General features: G+C 39.9%; 1 protein-coding gene across 1 annotated transcript in view; it reads right to left on the reverse strand.

Moving 5' to 3' along the window:
- The window catches only part of LRRTM3 (leucine rich repeat transmembrane neuronal 3), a 62,905-nt gene extending 51,935 nt beyond the window's left edge, over nucleotides 1-10,970 (reverse strand). The window contains exons 1-2 of the mRNA XM_018571432.1: nucleotides 10,798-10,970; nucleotides 8,316-9,847 (exon numbers count right to left, since the gene is read on the reverse strand). Of these exons, the coding sequence (XP_018426934.1) occupies nucleotides 8,316-9,847; nucleotides 10,798-10,801 (1,536 nt within the window). The 5' untranslated portion in view covers nucleotides 10,802-10,970. The remainder of the gene's footprint in view (nucleotides 1-8,315; nucleotides 9,848-10,797) is intronic.
- Between the last annotated feature and the right edge of the window lie 9,720 nt (nucleotides 10,971-20,690).

The following is a 20,690-nucleotide window of genomic DNA, read 5'->3' on the forward strand; positions in this document are numbered from 1 at the left end:
TTGGTCTAGTTTGACACCCAATACAACTACATATATGAAAAGATCTAATCTTGTGCCAGTCGCCCATTTCAAACATTTATTAGCAGACAAATCTATTTTTAGTAAAATAATGATTCTTCATTCCCCATGTACAACCTACAATACCAAAGTAATGAAAAATCTCAGGTGTAAAGTCTGTGCAATCTTGTTGATACTTGCAGAGAGATTCAATAAGAATTTACAAATTGGCATTGGAGTGTTGATATTCAGCAGTGACCCTACGAGTAATAACTGAAACCAAACTTGTAGAGAACACAGCTTCCAGGAAGAGTCATGTTTGCTATCTGCTTTATGCTTAAGCTGTCATTAACAGAGCTGCAGAGCTGCAAAGGTTAGAGGATCTCACTATCACATATCCATCCTGTGCCTGTAAACCGCCACTTGCAAAACGTTAGCAGTCAATTTAGGATTTAACAAAAGTCTATAAAATCTAACTTAATGCAATTTTGTTTTTTAAATTGCGGCATGTTGACCAACCAAACCTCAGGTCCTGTACTTTTAAAGTAAGGATGGTTATTAATACTGTAATTTGAATCACAAAATCACACCAAGCTAAAACCTATACCATTAATAATAGAAACGGTATAAGAGATGAAATACAGTGTAAAGGTACTGTCTTACAAACCTGTCATGAAAAATGTCAGCTATAAAACTTTCTGCTACAATGGATATCAAATACCTTGGCAAGTGCTAATACAATAAAGTGAACATGACCATTCAGAAGACCTCTCATCATCATGCAAAATGTCGGCAAAAAGGAATTTTACAGCTCTAACACGCATTGCTGTTATATGTAGGTCATAGACTTCATTTCATCAAGTAATCTATACATCTCCTTAACACAATCTTCCCATTCAGGGAAAGCTACAGGTTCTTTTTAACCCCACTCCACCGAGTATAGTTACCTTTCCTTTAGCCCTTGCCACTCCCTTAAGTGCAGGGATTTGAAGGAAACACCTGTTACTTCCAGGTATAGAAAAGCATGCAACTCACTCCATGTGACACCACTGGACCAATCAACACTGTCACATAGGGATGCCATAACCCTGTTTAAGCAATGATGTCGATGACCCGTAGCTATGATAAAGCTTTCCTTCCTTCCTGGCAGCTGAATAATGCAGCAAACGAAAGAAGGGAAGTCCACTGATGGATTCGCCATAATATACACTGGGTGTAAAACACAATAGGGTTAGCAAGACTGCCTTGTGAAAATGACTGACCCTCCTCAATTTTGGAAGGACTAACAATTTAAAAACACTATAACCTCCTTAGACAATGCATACAAGATACTGTCATATTGAATTGAATCATATCCCCTATACCTTATTTTGAACCATTAGATTAACCTAAATTGCAACTGAAAAACCATAACAAGTGTTATCCGTATTACTAAACCACGAATTGCTAGGAATGATGCTAAAAAACACTACAACACATGTTAACATACTGTATGTAGATATACTGCGATAAATCACTGCCTATGGACTGGTGTTATAGAAAACTAAATCTACACAAAGTCACCCCAACTAAGTCTGAGATTTCAGTTTTTGGTAGCTGATGGTAAGTTGAATCACCTTGTGGTTTACTTGTTCAGGGACTCCTCTGCTGTGGCCCTTTTAAAGGTACCTTTCCACCAAAATTGGACCCTTCAGATTCATATCTACATGTTCAGTACATTAACGTTCCATCCAGGCAAGTTGCAATAGTTTTCCCCAGTCAATGTTGTCAGCGCTCTGGCTATTAGTGAACCCCTGCTTGTATTGCAGACGTGCAGTTCTCAACGACACTCAGTACAGGCTCCAAGATGTCTCTTATATGCAGAAAACATATGTCAGAGCTGAGAGTTGTCTAGCTGCTATGAATGTAATGGAAGTGCATATAAAGAGAGACGGGATATCTCACAGCACATTCTTCCTAAAGTACATTCCCAGTGAACCTGTCAGGAGCTCTACTACAGTGGATTGCAGGAACCTCAAATTAAGGTAATGCTCTGATTTCAGCATAGCTGCAACATTTTCTAGATAGCATTAGAAGCTCTCAGATTACTTACACATGCTGACTGCTCGGGGAAGGGGGATTCGTAGAGGCGTTAGGTAAAATTGTAAAAGTGCTTTTTAATGGTACTCTGCCAAAAAAATTGCATTTAACCCTTGCAGAGCAGAGGGATTCCCAACTGTAACGGTAGTTTTAATTTTCCCAGAGTTCAGCTTTAAACGAAAATTATGAGGTGAGTGATTTTCACTCAGCCTCATAATCTGAGCCGAACTGTGACAATTAAACTGTCACAGGTCGGCTCAGTAGATCAGGTAGTGAGCGAACACATACTGGCGTTTGCTCACCCCTCGATCTTGTCACGGCTCTCTGCCGTGACAGGGGATCGGGTGGATTCCCCCCTCCCCTGTCCGATCCTCCAGCGCTGACTGGCGGAATGGACGGGGCGGGTACAGCTGGCTCTGCCTCTAGATAGACAGAGCCAGCTGTCACTCACTCAGCTGGGTGGATCCAGATATAATTGTCGGAATCCATTCCGGCTGCGGCGTCTCAGTATACTGAGCTTTTGGGTGACGGGAGGACGCTAGTTTGTGTCCTCCCGTTACCCTTAGGAGAACTATGGGGAAAAGCCCTAACCCCATAGATCTCCTTTAAAACCTTGTATTACATGCTAAACAGTGCTGGGCTGGAATCCAGGACACTGACAGCAGCCTTTCTCAACAGGGTACTGCGGCACCCTGGTGTGCCTTCTGGGTTCCTCAGGGGTGCCTCAAAATTCTGTGATGTTAGGACTCTGATATGAAAGTGGGACTGTGGACTCTAATGTGAAGGGGTTTCTGGTGTGAAGGGGGCTACTAATGTGAAGTGGGAACACTGTATTGCTTTGAAAACCTTTACAGCTATTTGTTTTCTGATTCTTGTAGTAAAGGCAAGGAAACTGACCCAGTAGCAGGATTAACATGCTTTTACTATACAACAATGCTACTTACACAAACTACTTGGTTACAGGTAAAACAACACAAGACATACAAACTGCTACAATTATGCATACATACATACCCACATGCATATGGTAATCTATACTTTCTAGCACAGGCAATGGTTTATTTGGAATAGGATACACTAGTTACGTAGCTTCAGTTGTTGCTAGTTCACAAATTTCTTATTAAGTAGGACTTCAAAACTAGTAAGTGTTCTCAGGACAATGGCTTCTTCTTGTGGCTTTAGTGTTGTTCTTCTAGTTCTTTACTCTAGTGAGATCTTCTGGTTCCCCTTCCAGTGATGTGCTTCCCAGTGTAAACAGGATATGGGTTTTGGTCCTTGTGTAGTTTTGGGAATCACTTTGGGACTAATAGGAGGGGTCTGCTCTGTCTCATCTAACCCTAGGCTAATGTTGTTATTACTGGTGGTGTTTCTAACCCTGGCAGTTTTCCCCAGTAACTGGGGAAAACCTCTTTACCAGTTCTATAGTAGAAACTCCATTTATCATACTGTATCTTTGGGTACTCCTGTCTTTAATAGGTCCACCCACATTTGCCTCCTAGGGATAACTATTCTTGTTTTCTCAGTACCTCCTGTCTTCCCCGTCTTCTGTGTCCTTTTCTACTTACTTTTTCTTGTCTGGCCTTACTTTTTCTACTGACCTGACAGGTTTTGTTTTATTCTCCTCTCGCTGCCTTAACTGGTTTAAAAGGGTAGTGGCTTCATGAAACTTGCTATTTAATCCCAAGTTGTTGTTTTTTGTGCCTCAAGTTTTTGCATACCTTTAAAGGGTGCCATGAAGGAAAAACGGTTGAGAAACACTGACTTACAGCATGTATTTAACCATCAGATTGATAGGGTCCGATTTACTAATTGTAACGTGCAATGTAGTGAGGTGAGAGATGTTAAGATCGAGACCTGATTTACTAAAGTGGTAAGTGCAGTGAAATCAGGGGGAAAAGAGCTGACATTCGTAGGAATCCTCTAAATGGTGTTTCTTTACTGAAAAGGTATAAAAGCAAGTACAAAGATTGCTGACGTGCTGCTGTGAGCTGACATACAACTAGGTAAGACTTAAAGTGATAGTAAAGTCAAAATGACTTACAATAAATGCTGCTCCTTGGTGTTTAAAAGTTTCCTTCAGAATCAGCTAGTCCCCAGAGCAATGGCCCTGATATCCTGTTTTAGGGTGGCTCCTTTCCCTTGAATGGTTCTATGGAGCCACCCTTGTGTGTGCTAGTAAGCTCTGTGTGTCTCCACAAACACACAAGCACAGCAAGACAAGTCATTCCCCTACCACCTCCTTCTTCCTTCTCCAAGCTAGTAGATGGACAGCTGCTCAAGACTGGCCTGTCCTTTGTGGTCTTGTACTGGACAGAAGTTCAGGGAAGTGAAGCTGAGAGAGTTGGAGCCAGCTGTTCAGAAATATGATTACTGTAAGGGTTTGGGAAAAAATAATAGAAAAGCTTTGCAGGGCAATGTATATTTGTGTGAACTTGAATTATTATTATTCATCATTATGGATAAAAAGTGAATGTTTAATACTGCTTTAATAAAGTGAAAAATATGCTGAAAAAGCCAGTACTCACGCCAAGCATCCAATCATGTGCAGGTTAATAAAAAAAAAAAAAAGAAGAGTTTTCAAATTCCTCTGCACATGATTTGATGGTTGAAATGAACACATCAGCTCACATTAGTTCACTGCAGTCCTTCTACCAGCCCACAGGTATTTAGACAAACTAACCCTTCTGGCACACACCAATCCATGCCTAATCCTAAAGATGAAATTCATAGTTCAAAAACACAGTGTTTTCTATTTGTAAACGGATTGGGGAAAAAATGCAACCTTATTTTGGCATTCAGTAAATAAAATATAAACTAGTTTTCACATGTATTTACCGTTACCTAAAAATGTGTCAAGTGCATTATTCAACGTATCTAAATTTCACCGTTCGGCCTGCATTATGCAGACAACATAAGAACATTCAAAGCATGTATAGCAATAACAAAGGAACAAAGTGTGTTTTTGCCCAGAAGCTACATCTATTATCCAGTATCTTTTTTTCTCTCTCTTGCTAAAATATGTTCTTCTTTGGAGATCAAGCACAAGGGTACAACTTCAGTCAAGTTTCTCTCTGCTTCAGTGACTGCCTGTGTATGTGACTAGGATCTGAGCGTGTTATTCTGGGTTTAGGTAGGGATTACATTAGAGTTTAGCAACAATAAGATCAGAAGGTGACTGGACTTGACAGGAAAAGAAGCACATTGCTTTTAAACTGATGACACAAGAGATAATTGTCAGTTTACGGTTTTGTTTTTTTTCCTTGAAGGCTAGATATCTTGTTTGCCTGATACGAGTTCCTGATTTTCCTTTAGATACTTGCAATGGTGATGGCACTAAATCTCTCAGGTCCAATTTATCAACTGATGCTAAGAAATGTCTGAGTTGACCCCATCAGGTTCAGATCTACACTGGAGACTAAAAGTTTAAATATGGATGGTCACTCTTGGGCAATTGCTCAGGGTTTAAAGGAGAAAGTGATACATGAAGATATCGGTTATGTCACTTCAAGGGAATGAGTAAAAAGCTCAAATGTAATAGCATAGGTATTCGTCAACTCCTGGCCTTTTCTATGTAACAAAAAGCAGGTGAGGGTTCAATGGCGCTATACCCCAAATGCTAGGTCTCCTATTACACCTAACGGGTCAGGTTTTGAATACAATGACTTTGGCAAAGTAGTTCTCAAGCCAAAAGGCCATTGGGTGACGTGTCTGGTGAGATATACAAAATATAAAACAAAGAGACTGGCAGACCGATGGAAAAGTCCAAGTAAGAAAGTATATTTTTTGATAAAAGAGAACCTTTAACAAGCCAGTGCAATTCGTGGGGTGATAGAGGACCTCCTTTATGAGGGCTTCAAAACATTCAGGAGGTAAAATACTTGGACCACCATCTCTTAAAGCTGAACTCAAGGCAGATATAACAGACACCAGCTTGATATATCAATGAATTTTTTTTAATTCAAGCAGTGGAAGTACCTCAATTTGACCTGGTAAGAGCCTTTTTCAATCCCTGTACAGCAGGGAGAGAGGGTAAAGCAGCACAAGGAGACAATTGCTGCTCTCACAAGAACTATGGTGATAGAAGGAGATAGCAGAGTGACAGAGAAATGAGCTCATGACTGTTCTGTCTCCCCTTTCACTGTCTAGTCACAGGATGGGGTGGGTCAAGGATAACCTGGACTCAGAGGAAGTGGGTTGAAATATGCTGGCCATCAGACTGAGGACATCTAGCTTAAGTGTAAGTTATGTGGGGGAAATCTCTTTATTGAAGATGAATGTTGCAGCAAAAGCTTGTTTGTTATTTTATATTTTAATAAGTTATTAATTTCTATATTGTTATTTTTGGCTCATGGACTTCGACTTTCAAGCTATCAACAGACAACAGTTCTCTACAGCCAGAGTATTCCTATCTTCTAAAAGTGAAAAGTTTTGGCGTATTCATGACATTTGTATCAATAAAAATGTCTTACTTGGAATTTATGGTTGGTTTGGCTTTCATTTTGTTTTCTATATCTCGCCTTTCTAGGTAGCAATCAGGGTTAAGTTTACTGAGGCTGAAGTGCATTCAGTAAGTTAACATCAGTCTCGTCAAGGGCAGCAGTGAAAACTCTGCCAATGACAACTCCCCACATCAGCTTGTGTGTGTACATCCAGAAGTACGCATCAATTGAGGTAGTCACCTCAGGCCTCAAGCAGAACAAGATCCCTTTGTTTTGCTTGAGAAATACTTTTGTAGGTAGAGGTCTCCAGTCTCCAGAGTCTGCCCTACATGTCATACTCGCCTGCCAGTAGACCAGGTTTTATTTGCTTTCAGTGTTTCAACTTCTGTACAAATAACTTCCCCACTGCCACCTGACCATCCTCTAATATTATATAGCTTAATGACTATGGCAGTGCAAGTGCTAATGAAGATGAACAAAATGCAGTAAGCCATAGCAACAGATTTTACATTACAGAAGCCAAGGCATGTACAGTTATTGTACTTTGCTCTATAAATATGCTGTTATGTGTCAAAAGATCTAAAAAAAACCTACACAACATCAACATAAACCGGAGTAGTGGTGTTATGCAAAGTGCAGTAACCTGCAGCAGCCAGAGTTCAGCTTAGTGAAGCCATATCAGGTAAAGAACTCTTATATGTTGCTTGGTTATTGCTCTTTGTACACCACACTTATAGAAAGTAAATGTGTTTTATTGCATTCATTGTATTCTTGTGAAAACCCCTTGCTTCTTTTTGCAACATAAGCTTAATCACAGATCACATAACTGATTCATTCCTTGTCAAAAACGTGCAACCGTTAATGCAAGGCAAAGCACAACCCATCATGAGCATGTCCTTGTAAAATAAACATCTGTTTTATAATGTGTCCTTAAACAGAGAATTAAAAACTGGAACACATTAAAGAGCATCATAAAAAAAAAAAATAAATTTCCCCCTGATGACATATCTATCACTTGATGTGCCGCAAGCTATACCAACCGGTCTGATTTCAGCAGTGCAATATTATGTCTAATAAAAGCTAATTTTTGACTGGTTGCTATGGCTTACTGCACAGCACGACTTTCTATTAAAATAAAGCCTCTATTATGCCTTTTCCCAAAGTCAAGTATGCAAAATCTGTATTCAGATACTCTAACTGGCTGAGATGTCACATCAGCCTGTACTGCTCATAAAAGGACCTGTCTCAACACTAAAATAGGAGAACCATACAGACGTTTGCAGAGGTTGGAGGAGACTGATAAGGTCAAAAACACACTGTATCCTTAGAACATTAGAAATAGGGTTCTAAAGCATAAATAGTCTAGCAAACTGCAGCTCCATAGGTATAAATTGAAATATATGAAATATATAATATTTTACCTTTTTTTTAAAAAAAAAAACAACCAAAGAGCACACAACCAATGCAACAGCATGGATTAAAGAAACGTCAGCTCAACTCTCCAAAATCTTAAAACATGTCATACTTTAATCCAAAATAATAAAAAAGAAGGAAACAGCACCATAACTCACAATAGACTGCACACCATCTCACCGTGACTTTATATCAGCTTGTCTTGAAATGTCGTTTGTTTATAATTTGGCAGGAGAAATAAACATATTCATAAATGGACAGTTGTTTATAGGTGATATTAGTGAAAAGTGACTGAAAAGTTAAAATGTTACAGTTCAATAAAAAATAAGCCAAGTCATCCTAAAAAAAATAAAAAATAAATAAGAAGTGTATTTGCAATCTTTATACCTCACATTCCCTGGAACCTGATTTGGTATATGTGCAGGAACCAGAAGTGCTTATGGATTCACAAGTCTCTCTGCTTGTTGCAGGCTTGTAGTCTACATAAAATTCCTGTGGTGTTAGGCTAATCTGTGTTAGGGATGATCTTTTTGTTTGGCTGTGATTTTTCATAAGAGTAGCCTGCTGCAGATGCCTTACACCTGCGGGAGACCGTCTCCATGACACGTAGATTACTAAGGAGATCACTAACACAGACAGGAACAGTGCTATAGTCCCCGCTATGATTTTATGTAAAGAAACGCTATCTACATCCCCGCTGGTCTCATAGCCAGGTCCTGTCACTCCAGCAGTCGGAGGCATCGAGTGGTTACTTTCATGCTTAGTTCTCATTATTTTGTGTTTTACCGTTGTATTCCGACCAGTGGTTTTCAACTCCCTGCTTTCCGTGACATTTTTGCGGCAAACATTGTAGTTTTTGACTGCCTGCATGACGTTGATCCCCTGCAGGTCCTTAGGGCTGGCGCAAAGGATTGTGTTGTCTCGCAGGCCTTTAAAGTTTTTAAGCCAGTTGACCAAAGAGCAGATATTTCTGCTACATTCCCAGATATTGCCAGCAAGACCTACATCGGTAAGAGAGCCCCAGCTGTCCAGGATCTCCTGGCCTATGAAGGTCAGTTTATTGGAATCCAGGTTAAGTCTCTGTAGATTGGGCACACACTGAAAGACGCTTGGGCCGCTGAAGGCCTCTATTTCATTGCCAGATAAATCAAGCCTCTGTAAGGAAGTCCAGGTCCAAGACATGGTTTGGCCTATGAAGCTGATCCTGTTCCATTGTAAGTACAGGTTCTGTAGACTGACTAGCCTGGGGAAAAGGGCTAGGTTAAGTTTGGAAAAATGGTTGTGCTCTAAGTGTAGTTCTTTCAACCTGATCATACCTGTAAAAACATTTCTCGCCAAACTTCGGATTCGGTTATATCCCAGGTCCAAAAGTTCCATGTTTCTGCAGTCCTGAAATATCCGAACTGGAATGTTTCGCAGTAAATTCGACCTTAAGTGTAAGCTCTGCAGTTTCCTCAAACCCTTGAACTGTCCAGGTCCCAATTTCTGGATGGTGTTGTAGGAAAGATCTAGGTTTCTCAGGTTAGTGACTGGTCTGAAGGTGTTGTTTAGCAGATGGGAAATTCTGTTAGAACTCAGAACAAGCTCCTTTAATCTACGGATCCCATTGAATGCATTCTCATCAATACTGCTGATATGGTTATGGTCTATGTACAGCCAAGTGAGCTGATTAAGACCTTTAAATTGATTATATTTCAGTAAGTGGAGGCTGTTATACCGGAGAGATAACCCGACACATCCAGGAGATATTGATGAAGGGATTTCCTGCAGCTTCTGAGACTCGCAATAAAACATTTTTCCATCACACCTACATCCTGTAGGGCACCCACGTTCAGCAGAGGAGAGCATTGCCATGTAAAGCAGCAGGGCTATAGGCAGGAATATAGCAGATCCTCTTAATAACCGATAAGGGTTGAAACCTACAAGCAAAAGCCTGAAAGTGATTTTCTGAATTACAGTGTACAGATTATAGACACAACATGTTACAATATCACATCTGCTGGCCTCCAGTCCTATAATGGGTGGCAAAACATTCTCCCCAATTGGTAACATCTTGCATTCAAATGGCAAGGGTGCAGAACTGCATGTCTTGTGCATCTATGTATTCAGATAGTTAGGTAGAACGATAGATAGCTAGATAGATAGAATTAGGATTGATAGATAGATAGATAGATAGATAGATAGATAGATAGATAGATATTAGGGAAGATATTAGGATAGATAATAGATAGATAGCTATTAGGGTAGATTGATAGATATTAAAAAGCAAAGATAGCTGGATAGATGATAAATAGATAGATAGATAGATAGATAGATATTAGGATAGATATTAGGATAGAAAATAGATAGATATTAGGATACATAATAGATAGATAGATAGATAGATAGATAGATAGATAGATAGATAGATATTAGGATAAATAGATAGATATTAGGATAGATAAATATTAGGATAGATAGATAGATAGATAGATAGATAGATAGATAGATAGATAGATAGATGATACATAGATAGACAATAGATAGATGGTACATAGATAGATATATATTAGGATAAATAGATAGATATTAGGATAGATGATAGATAGATATTAGGATAGATAGATAGATATAGTTCTAAATTGATGTGTTTCACTTGAATATCATTTACACCTATATATGAACAGACACATATGGAAATATACATAGAAATGTGAGTCTGTGCGTCCTATCCCATATATATTTGTAGATGAAAGTAGGAAGTGCTACGTAGTCGAGGCACTAGTAAACATCCTATGTTCTATATGGAAGTATGTGGTTGTTGCACATGTCGGATGTGGCATGCTGGTACCTGTGTGCATATATCAGAGCATCCCAGCAATACACGTACCCATTCTTCGTTCATTGGAGAGCTGATCCTCAGGTTAGTTAGAGCCTATGGGGCCACAGGCACTTAGCCTCTTGCAGCTGCATTGTGGTGACTCAGGGCTGCTTCCAGACATCCACTGACTTTACTCCCTCCGAGAGATGAGCACTTTGCACCATCATTATTTGGCGGCTCTTTGATATGCGTGCCCCCCCAACACTTGAGCTGGAGGTTTCATAAAGAGGGGGGTCAGCTCACCCTCTCCTGTAGATCATCATGATTATTATCCCGGCAGAAATCTATAGCGCATCAATATACCATGAAGAGGGGAGTGCTCTCAGGATCCGTTTTGAAGTCTGCTGGCTCTTTTTTTTTTTCTTTTTTTCAATTGACTCAGGCAGTAATTAATCCGATAGAGCAAGTGCAGGATATCCAAAAAAAGCACCCTCCGCTCCCCAGAAGAACACAGCTCGCTCCTCTGAACAGTTTCCAGCTCGCAGTGCAAAGCATGTAGGATGCGAATGTGCGCTCTCCCTGGAAGTATGAGCTGATTAGCCTATTACATTGGGATTGTGCTCTGCGTGCATTCCGTGCCAAGGCACAGCGCCCCCTGATGGGAGATCGCGTTATTATTATTATGCATGGCTGTGTGCATGCATCTCCGACTGGCATCATGTACTGCATATTATTCCTTGCCTTGGAATCATTCAAATATATGTAAAACAAATCAAATGGCAAGCACTCCAGCTTCCAGAATAAACACCATTAAGCGTGATTAAAATGCAGTACTTTAATGTAAGTGCAAATTACCAAAGTGTGCTTTTATGTTCATATTTTTAAATGGCTCTTGGCTGGTGATTGAGTGTGTACATTGACTGTGGATGATTTTGTGGGGTAGGACTTTATGAGCCGCAAGCTGATTCCCAGCTGGATCCCTTACATATAAATTAGGGATTAAAGCAAACCTGCCACAAAGGATTTTTCAACTGAGCATAGGATGAGCGAATTAATAATATGTAAATAAACGTGGCTTATGTCAAAACAATCAGGAGATCCAGAGATGTAAGCAGCTGAAGTTATATATCGATCTTGACTTTTTCTGTAATAGTTTACCTTGGCACGGTACCTTCCACATTCTGAGACTGTCTGTTGGTCCTTAATATGATGACAACTCTCACTGATGGGCTTAGGAGGCTGGAATAGGCCCACCTGGATATTTTACGGAATTGAGACTCAATGTTGGCCCTTTAATATAATGAAAATCCCTCCAGGTGGGTTTGGGTGGTGGTAATAGACCCATTGCTCTATTTTTTGCGTTTGCAGTGGAACGCAACGCTGGCAAAGTTTTGCCACGCCTTCGATCGCACTGCGGGCAGGGTATGGAAGCGATGCCATTGAATTCAATGCACCGCCATGCCCCCTCCCGCCCCAAAACGCGGGGGGAAGTTTCTTAGCGATCGCGGTGGAACGCACATGCTTTCGGTGGGAACAAGCCCTTAATATGACAACTCTCACTGAGAGACCTACACTGAGATGACAGAAATAGGCCCACTCAGAGATTTGACATACCTGAGACTCTCTGTTAGGTTTTTAATATGATGATAACCCTCCCAGATGGGTTTGGGTGGTAGGAATAAGCGCGCCTAGATGTGATATAACTAAGACTTTACGTTGGCCCTTTTTATGATGACAACTCTCACAGACAGGCTTGGGTGGCAGGAATAGGTCCACCTAGAGATTTGACATAACTGAGACTCTCTGTTGGTCCTTTAAGTGCCCATTCACACTGAGCGTTTAATTGCAATATCGCGAGAAGTCTCCGTCCAATGATTTTTAATGGAGGCCGCGCGATCGTCGCCCGAGCAGGCACATTATGCCTGCGGTCCGGTCTGGTCCGGTGCAATCAAAATAGTGCTTTCAGCATTTTGATCGCACCGGACCAGACCACAGGCATAATGTGTCTTGTGATCCTGTGCGGCCGATCGCATTGCGGCCCAAGGGAGTGTCTACAGTGCCATTCACTTGAATAGCCCGCCACGCCCCCTCCTGCCCCACTAAAAAGTGAGTAGGCTGCAATGCGAGGCAGTGTGTTCTGGCCAGAATCGGCTGGAATGCACTGCATCTAGCCAGAATCAGGCCCTAAAAGGGACACCGAGAGCAATAAAAACCTAACAAGTGTTTTATTCCCTCACCACTCTATCCAAATCTAAAATAAAAGTTTGGGCTTTAGAAACACTTTAAAACAGCGACTGGCATAGATTACTGGGCTTGGTTCATTCAGCTTGTGCTGACTATAAAATCAACATAATCGTACCTGTCCCAACAATCACTCGCAGAAAATAAAAAGTTTCATCAACATTGAAAAAAGAATGTACATTAAAGCATAAGTTTGACAAGGTTATGTCACGTCTCCATTTGCAGCTGTCTTAGAGATTCAGTAAAAGCTTGAAAACCCTAATCAGTAGACTGATATTTGTGAAAAGTGGTATGCAGCAATGATAGCTTTCAAGGCCACATTTATACCACAGGCTGTAAGAGACGCGATATCATTCCATTGATAAGCATTGAAACACTAATGCAAACATAAGCAGAAGGGAATTGTCTGGATACTTAGACCTTAAAGTGGAACTCCAGGCAGATTTAATAAAGAAAAACAAAGCAGAAATGAATTCAGTCATGTCTTCATTAAAAATGTAAAGTGGAACTCCAACATTAATAGTGTGTAATCAGCGGAACTGGCTACGCATAGTTGATATTTATGTGTCGGCCCTGAGCAGCAACCATGACCAATAGAATCCTTTTAACTGTACATATTTTAATGTCAGCACAAAAATGACATGCATACAGTGTATAGACGTCTTTTTACGTAGGATCTTGCTGCTAATAGGTGAATCAATGTAGCTGTGTGAATGAGGCTTAGTCCTCAACATTGCCCGTTTCTTTGTGCTTCTTCAAAAGAGCTTGAACAGCACATCTTGAAACCCCAGTCTGCTTTGAAATCTTTTCCTGGGAGAGACCTTGCTGATGGAGTATAACTACCTTGTGTCTTGTTGCTGTGCTCAGTCTTACCATGGTGTATGATCTGTGACATGAAACTCTTTTCCACAATCTCACCTTAGTAGCAGAGCTTGGTTGTTCCTCACCCAGTGTTAAGCCTCCTACACAGCTGTTTCTGTTTCAGTTAATGGCTGTGTTTCCACCTACATATGAAATTGATGACCATTAGCACCTGCTTGGTATAATTTGGTTAATCATACACCTGACTCTAATCCTACAAAATCCCTGAATTTGTGCAGGTGTAAAGGTGCCCATACACTGTACGATTATCGTACAAGAATCGCGGGAAATCAGCCAGATTATTATGACCACCCCATCAGTACTTAGTTGGGCCACGAGATGACTCCATGAGATGACTTAGTTGGGCCGCCTCGTGACTCCACGAGATGTTGAAAGGTGTTGAGAGGAATCTGACACTGCACTGTTGCCCTTCTGTTGTCTTGCAGTCTTGCCACTCTCCGTTCTGCCCTAACATTGACTAGTCGCTGACGGCCACAATGCGCACGTGCAGACCCAGAATTTCGGCTGACAGTCCAGTCTTTAAACACTTTAACAAAAGCTGCTCTTGAACATTTAAGGAATTCATTTAAGGAATTCTGCTGTTTTGCTGATGCATGCATGAGTAAAACCCTTTAAGCTGGTGGGGGCAGTGTTATGGTTTGGGGGCATGTTTTCCTGGCATGATTTGGGCCCTTAATGGTGTATCCCAATGGAGATGGCTTCTTCCAACAAGACAATGCGCCATGCCACCGTGCTCGTATTGTGCAGGAGTGGCTTCAAGAACATGAGGGAGAATTTACCTTGCTTAGGTGGCCCCCACAATCACCAGATATCAATCCAATTAAGCATTTGTGGGACGAAGTTGAAAGAGCCATCAGGCAACTGGTTCCACAACCATCAAATCTCACAGAACTGGACAGTGCTACTCATCAGGCATGGTGTCAGATTCCTCGCATCACCTTTCAACATCTCGTGGAGTCAATGCCAAGAAAAATCGCTGCAGTATTGAAGGCAAAAGGTGGCCCAACGAAGTACTGATGGGGTGGTCATAATAATCTGGCCACTCAGTGTATAATATTCAATGGGTGAGATGCATGCAAAATAGCCTTTATTTAAATACATATACACGCACCAAGCAGGTTCCAACTACACCACCACAGACCCATAAAATCAAAGACAGGATGTGGCACACTTAGCTTAAATATGCAATTAAAATGTATTACTTCACCCATAAGCTGGGATAGAGGGAATGCACAATCCAGAAACAACGATTTTGGGCATCCCCACCCTTTTGCAAGTTCAAATGTGTGCATAAGTGATACAATCAGGTCTATTCACAAAAGGGTGAAGAGTCTGGAGAAGGCAGGAGAAGTGAACAATCTAGGACAACATAGCTGATTTGAAAAAATTCTCCAATTCAGCTCACTTTCCAGTTCAGCTATGTTGTCCTAGATTTTTCACTTCTCCTTCCTGCTCCAAACTCTTCACCCTTTTGTGAATAGACCTGAATGAATTGCATTTAACTATCTAAAGATGAAATATGTCTTCATTGCTAGGTAGCATTTACATCCACTTGTTTCTCCAAACTAGTATCATGCATACTGATGGCTTTGCACCATATTGAGCTGCCAGTAAAAAAATCTACTCTTTTCTACCTGCCAGAAACGTACCCCTGTATTCCAACTACCAGATGGTTGTCCATTCCTCGAAAGAGTCATTTTGAAAGATTTTAAATAAGGGGGGTACTGCAATAAAATCTCTGACACATGTAATGTTAATCATCTGCTGTGCCCGGTGCGGCTGGGACCGGCATGGTGACGCTGTCAGTGGAGATCAAAGGGAGGTCAGTACATGATCTCCCTTTAATCTCTTCTCGGTCCCCGAATGCAGGAAGTGATGTATATTACATCACTTCCTGCATTCAGTGTCACTCTCCGGTTACAGATGCCGGTGAGAAGCTGATGAAGCAGATCTCTGCTTCATCAGCTTCTCTGGGGGTCCCTAGGTGACATTAGGGGGTCTTAGAGACGCCTGATGTCTCCATAAAGAGGACCTGTCACGTGAATTGGCTATCACATAGGAGATTTCTTAGTTCCTTATGTGATAGCAATAAAGTTAAGTGTACAAAAAAAAGTATAAAAATGTTTTTTAAAAAAGAGTTCCCAGCCCCCCCACCCCCAACATACACACGTGAACATGCATGTCGGGTGCGCCAACGTGCGATTCCGCCTATTGTGCCGAACATGTTACATATCGCCGCAAACATCGGAATGAGAGCAATCATTCATTCTACATCCTGTCCTAAAGAAGTTTATCTCTCAGAGAGGAAGGATGTTGCTGAGATTAAAACATGTAACATACATAAAGGTTACCAGTATTTTGCATGTTATCTAAAAAATATTATATAGTTCCTTAAAATACATGACATGAGAGAAATATAAGGGGGCTGATATTGATGGCCTTTTCCCTAATATATTAGTTGGCTGGCTATGTCTGGCTTCTGTACTTCACATACCAGTAACAAGCAAGCAGCAAGTGAAAGCTAGGGAAAAGTCTAATTTCTCTTCTCTATATGTGTTCTGGGTCAGTAACTCAACAACATTTTTTTAGAAGCAAGGGTCAGCAATGCCAGCCTACATATTTCTCTCATGACAGGACCTTTAAAGCAAATTAATTCCTTTAGCTTACAGCTAAATGTTCCCATTACAACTATGTTCAACATAAAGCTTAAAAGTAGTTCAATAAGTACACAGATGTTTTATATACCGTGTTCGCAAACATAACCACGGGATACGAAGAGCAAAATGAATTTATTTGAAGCTGTAACACCATTGTTCAAGGTTAAATGTTTTCTGTGGTCGAGTTATAAGAGCAGAGAGGAAAGAAGGCAGGTGTAGTGTGTGAACACAGTGTTTGTAATGATTAACTGTAATTAAAAATGTTGTTCTGAATGCATGTCGTGTATTAATATTGTGAGTAAACATTGAAATAATCGGAATATCTTGATCACAACCTCACCACTTGAATATCAATAACAGAATGGAAAGTTTATTAGTTGTTTCAGTTACAGGATGTTTTGGAGGAAGATTCAATTATGAAACATGTCTTAATGAATAGATGTTGATGGAATGAACTTTGGCTATGAAAATAAAACTCCCGTCACTGGTTAGACAAGTGAGACAGATTTCTCTGCTGCCAATAATTTATTTCTCCCTTTACCCCACCCTTACTTCTTGTGTGTGCGTGTGTATATATATATATATATATACACACACACATATATATATATATTTATACTAGCAGTCAATAGTTCAGGATCACACAGAAAAGTTCATGTTTTTTATTGCACCTAACGCTCTTTACTTAATCAAAGTAGCAGTACGTAAGTAAATAGATGAGAAGGTATAGTCAATATATTGACAATGCCATAACATTCTTTCTAATAGTCAATTCACTAATCATTAAACTTTACATTCAATAAAGAATCCTCCACTTGCAGCACTTCCAGCTTACATACCATTGGAATTCTAAATAGTCGTTTTTGAAGGGGAAATGTCATCCCTACACTACACTAGCATGTTCAAGGTTGTGACTGGCTTGTAGGACATTTCTTGACCACCAGAGTTTGGCAGGTTTAAGATCTGGTGGAGTACGATCAGGAGACAGTACTCCGGCTTACTATTTCCTCATCAAGTACATTTTGCATAACTTGTAAGTAGGCCTCTGATTGTTGTGTTATTGCATGATGAAAATCACTCCAATCGAACACTGGGCACAGGGTACAGCATGATGTAAAATAAAGTGCTAACCTTTCTGCTTCATTATTGCTTTGCAAAAGGTAATAAAGATAAACTACTAATAGAGGCAATATATATATATATATCATCAAGGGAATTGCTGGGAGGTACAAGGAGTGAATAATTGCGTAGAAACAGTAAAACCCCCCAAGTGAGCAATCCACATAAACAGGAGACATGGTGTAGTCTGAGATAATGGCAGACCATATGTATTTGCATGTATTACCTTAGTGAAACTTTCCACAATACAAGTCGATACAAATCATGAGAAAACTCTATATCAGAGTACTAGCTTTCTTACTTTTTTTTATAGATCTTTAGTGGGACTTATGGGATAGTGTTTATACTTAGCTTTATCACTTTTGATTACTGTTAGCTATATCTTTACCTTTAGAATGTGCACACTTTTTCTTGTCATTATTACTTGCACTCTGTGTAAATCTCCTACCTTACCAGCACCACTGCTGCCCCATACCATTATGTTTCCACTGCCATGCAGACAGAAGAAGAAATCAAACACTTATCTAGTATCCTTTCATTTGCTCTAAGTCTCATACACTATAAGTTCTCCTCATTGATCCACACATCTCAGACTTAGACTTGTCCTTCCATATAACCTATTTTCCAGTCATCTACCATCTAAAGTCTAATCTTTTTCCCATTCTAAATTTTTCTTTTCACTTGTCAGTTTCAGATATGGCTTTTTCTGTGAAACTCTGCTTTCAAGGCCAGCATCCCAGAGCTGTATTTCATTGTTGAAATGACAGTATAGTTCAACTCAAGGAAGGACAATTAATTTGCTTTTTTGAACATGAGATTGTGGTAACACAACTACAACTGTTTCTGTGATAACCAGTTATCATTTCAACATGATTACTTAAGCTTCAACTGCAGCATCATTTTATTTAATTACATTGCCCCACAACAACCCTTCCTGTCTATAAAAAAAGGATGAAGTGGCCCAGTGAGGTTACATAATTGGACTGAAGACCCTAAGAAAAAAAGCTACTGTATGTATCCATTGAAAAATAGTAAAGCATTTGTTTGAAGCAGTAGTTGCTATTTGCAACATTATTAATTTATTACATGTGGAAAATGTAGTTATGTGTTTTTTGTAGTGTTACACTGTTGCTCTCCATGTTCTTAGAGCACCACAGGCATAACTCCACATTCCTGTACACAACATACCATCTTCCTGTAGCCCCATGATTGTTAATGTATTATGTCACCTGCACTAACAGCCTCAATATGTAATGTAATGTCACCATGTTGAAATCTTTTTCTTATGGCCCATATAAACAAGGTATGAGGTGCATAAGGCTTGAGAGTGTAATGCTAAATATGTATAAGAAGCCTCTAGTGCTATTGCTAGAACATAGAAGGTGCATTTCTGTAAAGGAGAGCAAGGAGGGGGCAGTGGAAGACTGAGGAGGAGAGCTAACAGAGATGAAACATGCTCACCGAGGGTGTCAAGCAAGAATACTAGTGCTACTAACAGAAAACAGAAGGGTTCTACATGTTTATATTATAAAGGATATAGGAAGGAACACAAAATAAACATTGCATTTATAATCAGGTCCCAGCGCTTATAGTTTTCTAAGCTGAAATCCAGGGTCCCGATAAAAAGTACAGCTTATGGTCACTGAACATCAATTAAACAATTTTTGTAGAAATAAAGTTAAGAAAATTCTTCTACCAATTCATTATATGTGTTGCTCATTTTAGTCTGATTCTTGTGCTATAGTTTTGGCTTAAAGACAAATACTGCAGTTTACCATGTAAGCCACATTTTCCATTCTTACATGGGAACCAAACCTTTGGCTAATGGATTAAATTTTTTTTGAGGGCTTTAAAAAGAAAGCTTTTTTGTATAAAACAAAAAGAAGGAAATGTGTGTAGTAAGGCTACATTCAATCCAAACAGGTCAATCCCTGTGGAAATCAACTGTCAAACCAGTTAAAGTATCAAAAATATTACCACAGGAATACCAACCATAATTCAGTAATACATAATTATTCTTTGGCTCAAGCCGCTCTGAGGAAGACAAAGTATTACAGCATGTGGGTCTCTAACATGAGATAAGTACTATTGGCTTATTTGCAACTGAATCACTTTATGAACTGCCAAAGATATACAGTAATTGCTATTTCCCAGCATGAATGACACAGTACCTATCTATGGATATGCATGGATGGATGCTATTGCTGGACTATTAATAAAGATATCTGTGATATTTGTGATATATTGTACAAGAGATAGCAGTCAAGAAAAGAGAAAGACATACAGTATCCCTTTTAGAAGTGTTGAGAACTTGCAATATGGAATAGAATTAATGCAGTTGCTTATGAGATCGGAGTCTTTTTTTTGTGCAACTTGCTATTGATGGATAACATGGACTATCCACATTGATGAGGCTGAGTACAAACATTTTAATCATGCGGTTGTGACTCTTTGCTGTTTAAAGGAGGCCTACTTCCAAAGTTCTGTGAACTTTGGAATTATATAATGGGTGCATTAACAAGATCAGTACAAATCACCAATGGAATGGGGATACTTTATATAATTTATAATGTATGCATGTGCCGCCCCAATAGGGGCATAGAATATGAGATGCATAGCCTCAGTTAATATTAGCATTGTTATATAGGTTAGAATTTATATAGTGTGATTTGCCTAACTATTTTCTCATAGCTAAATTCATGTCTTATCCTATGCTGCCATCTAGTGGCCTTTTGTTGTAACAAACATGTTTTCTGTAATTATTCCTCATGTGACAATGTATTTCCCCCTAGTGTACGCCCCTTCCTTCTTCCTGTGTGCAGTACTTCCTGTGTCATGGCCACAGTTAATAGCCACATGTAACAAGGACACACATGTAATCTGCACAGTACGTAGGAAAGGCATCATTTTCTGACCGCACAATACTATAACCGTTCAACTGCTGTTCCTATCATCTGCTGTAACCCTGATGTTAAAGAATAAACACCTCTTTTGAATGAATCGGTATTGACGAGTTCAGCTATCTGACGAGGATTGTCCGCAGCGAGTATATCTGCTTATACA

This window comes from Nanorana parkeri, unplaced genomic scaffold, assembly GCF_000935625.1.
Source record: "Nanorana parkeri isolate BGI_ZX_2015 unplaced genomic scaffold, ASM93562v1 scaffold1757, whole genome shotgun sequence".
NCBI classification, from domain to species: Eukaryota; Metazoa; Chordata; class Amphibia; order Anura; family Dicroglossidae; genus Nanorana; species Nanorana parkeri.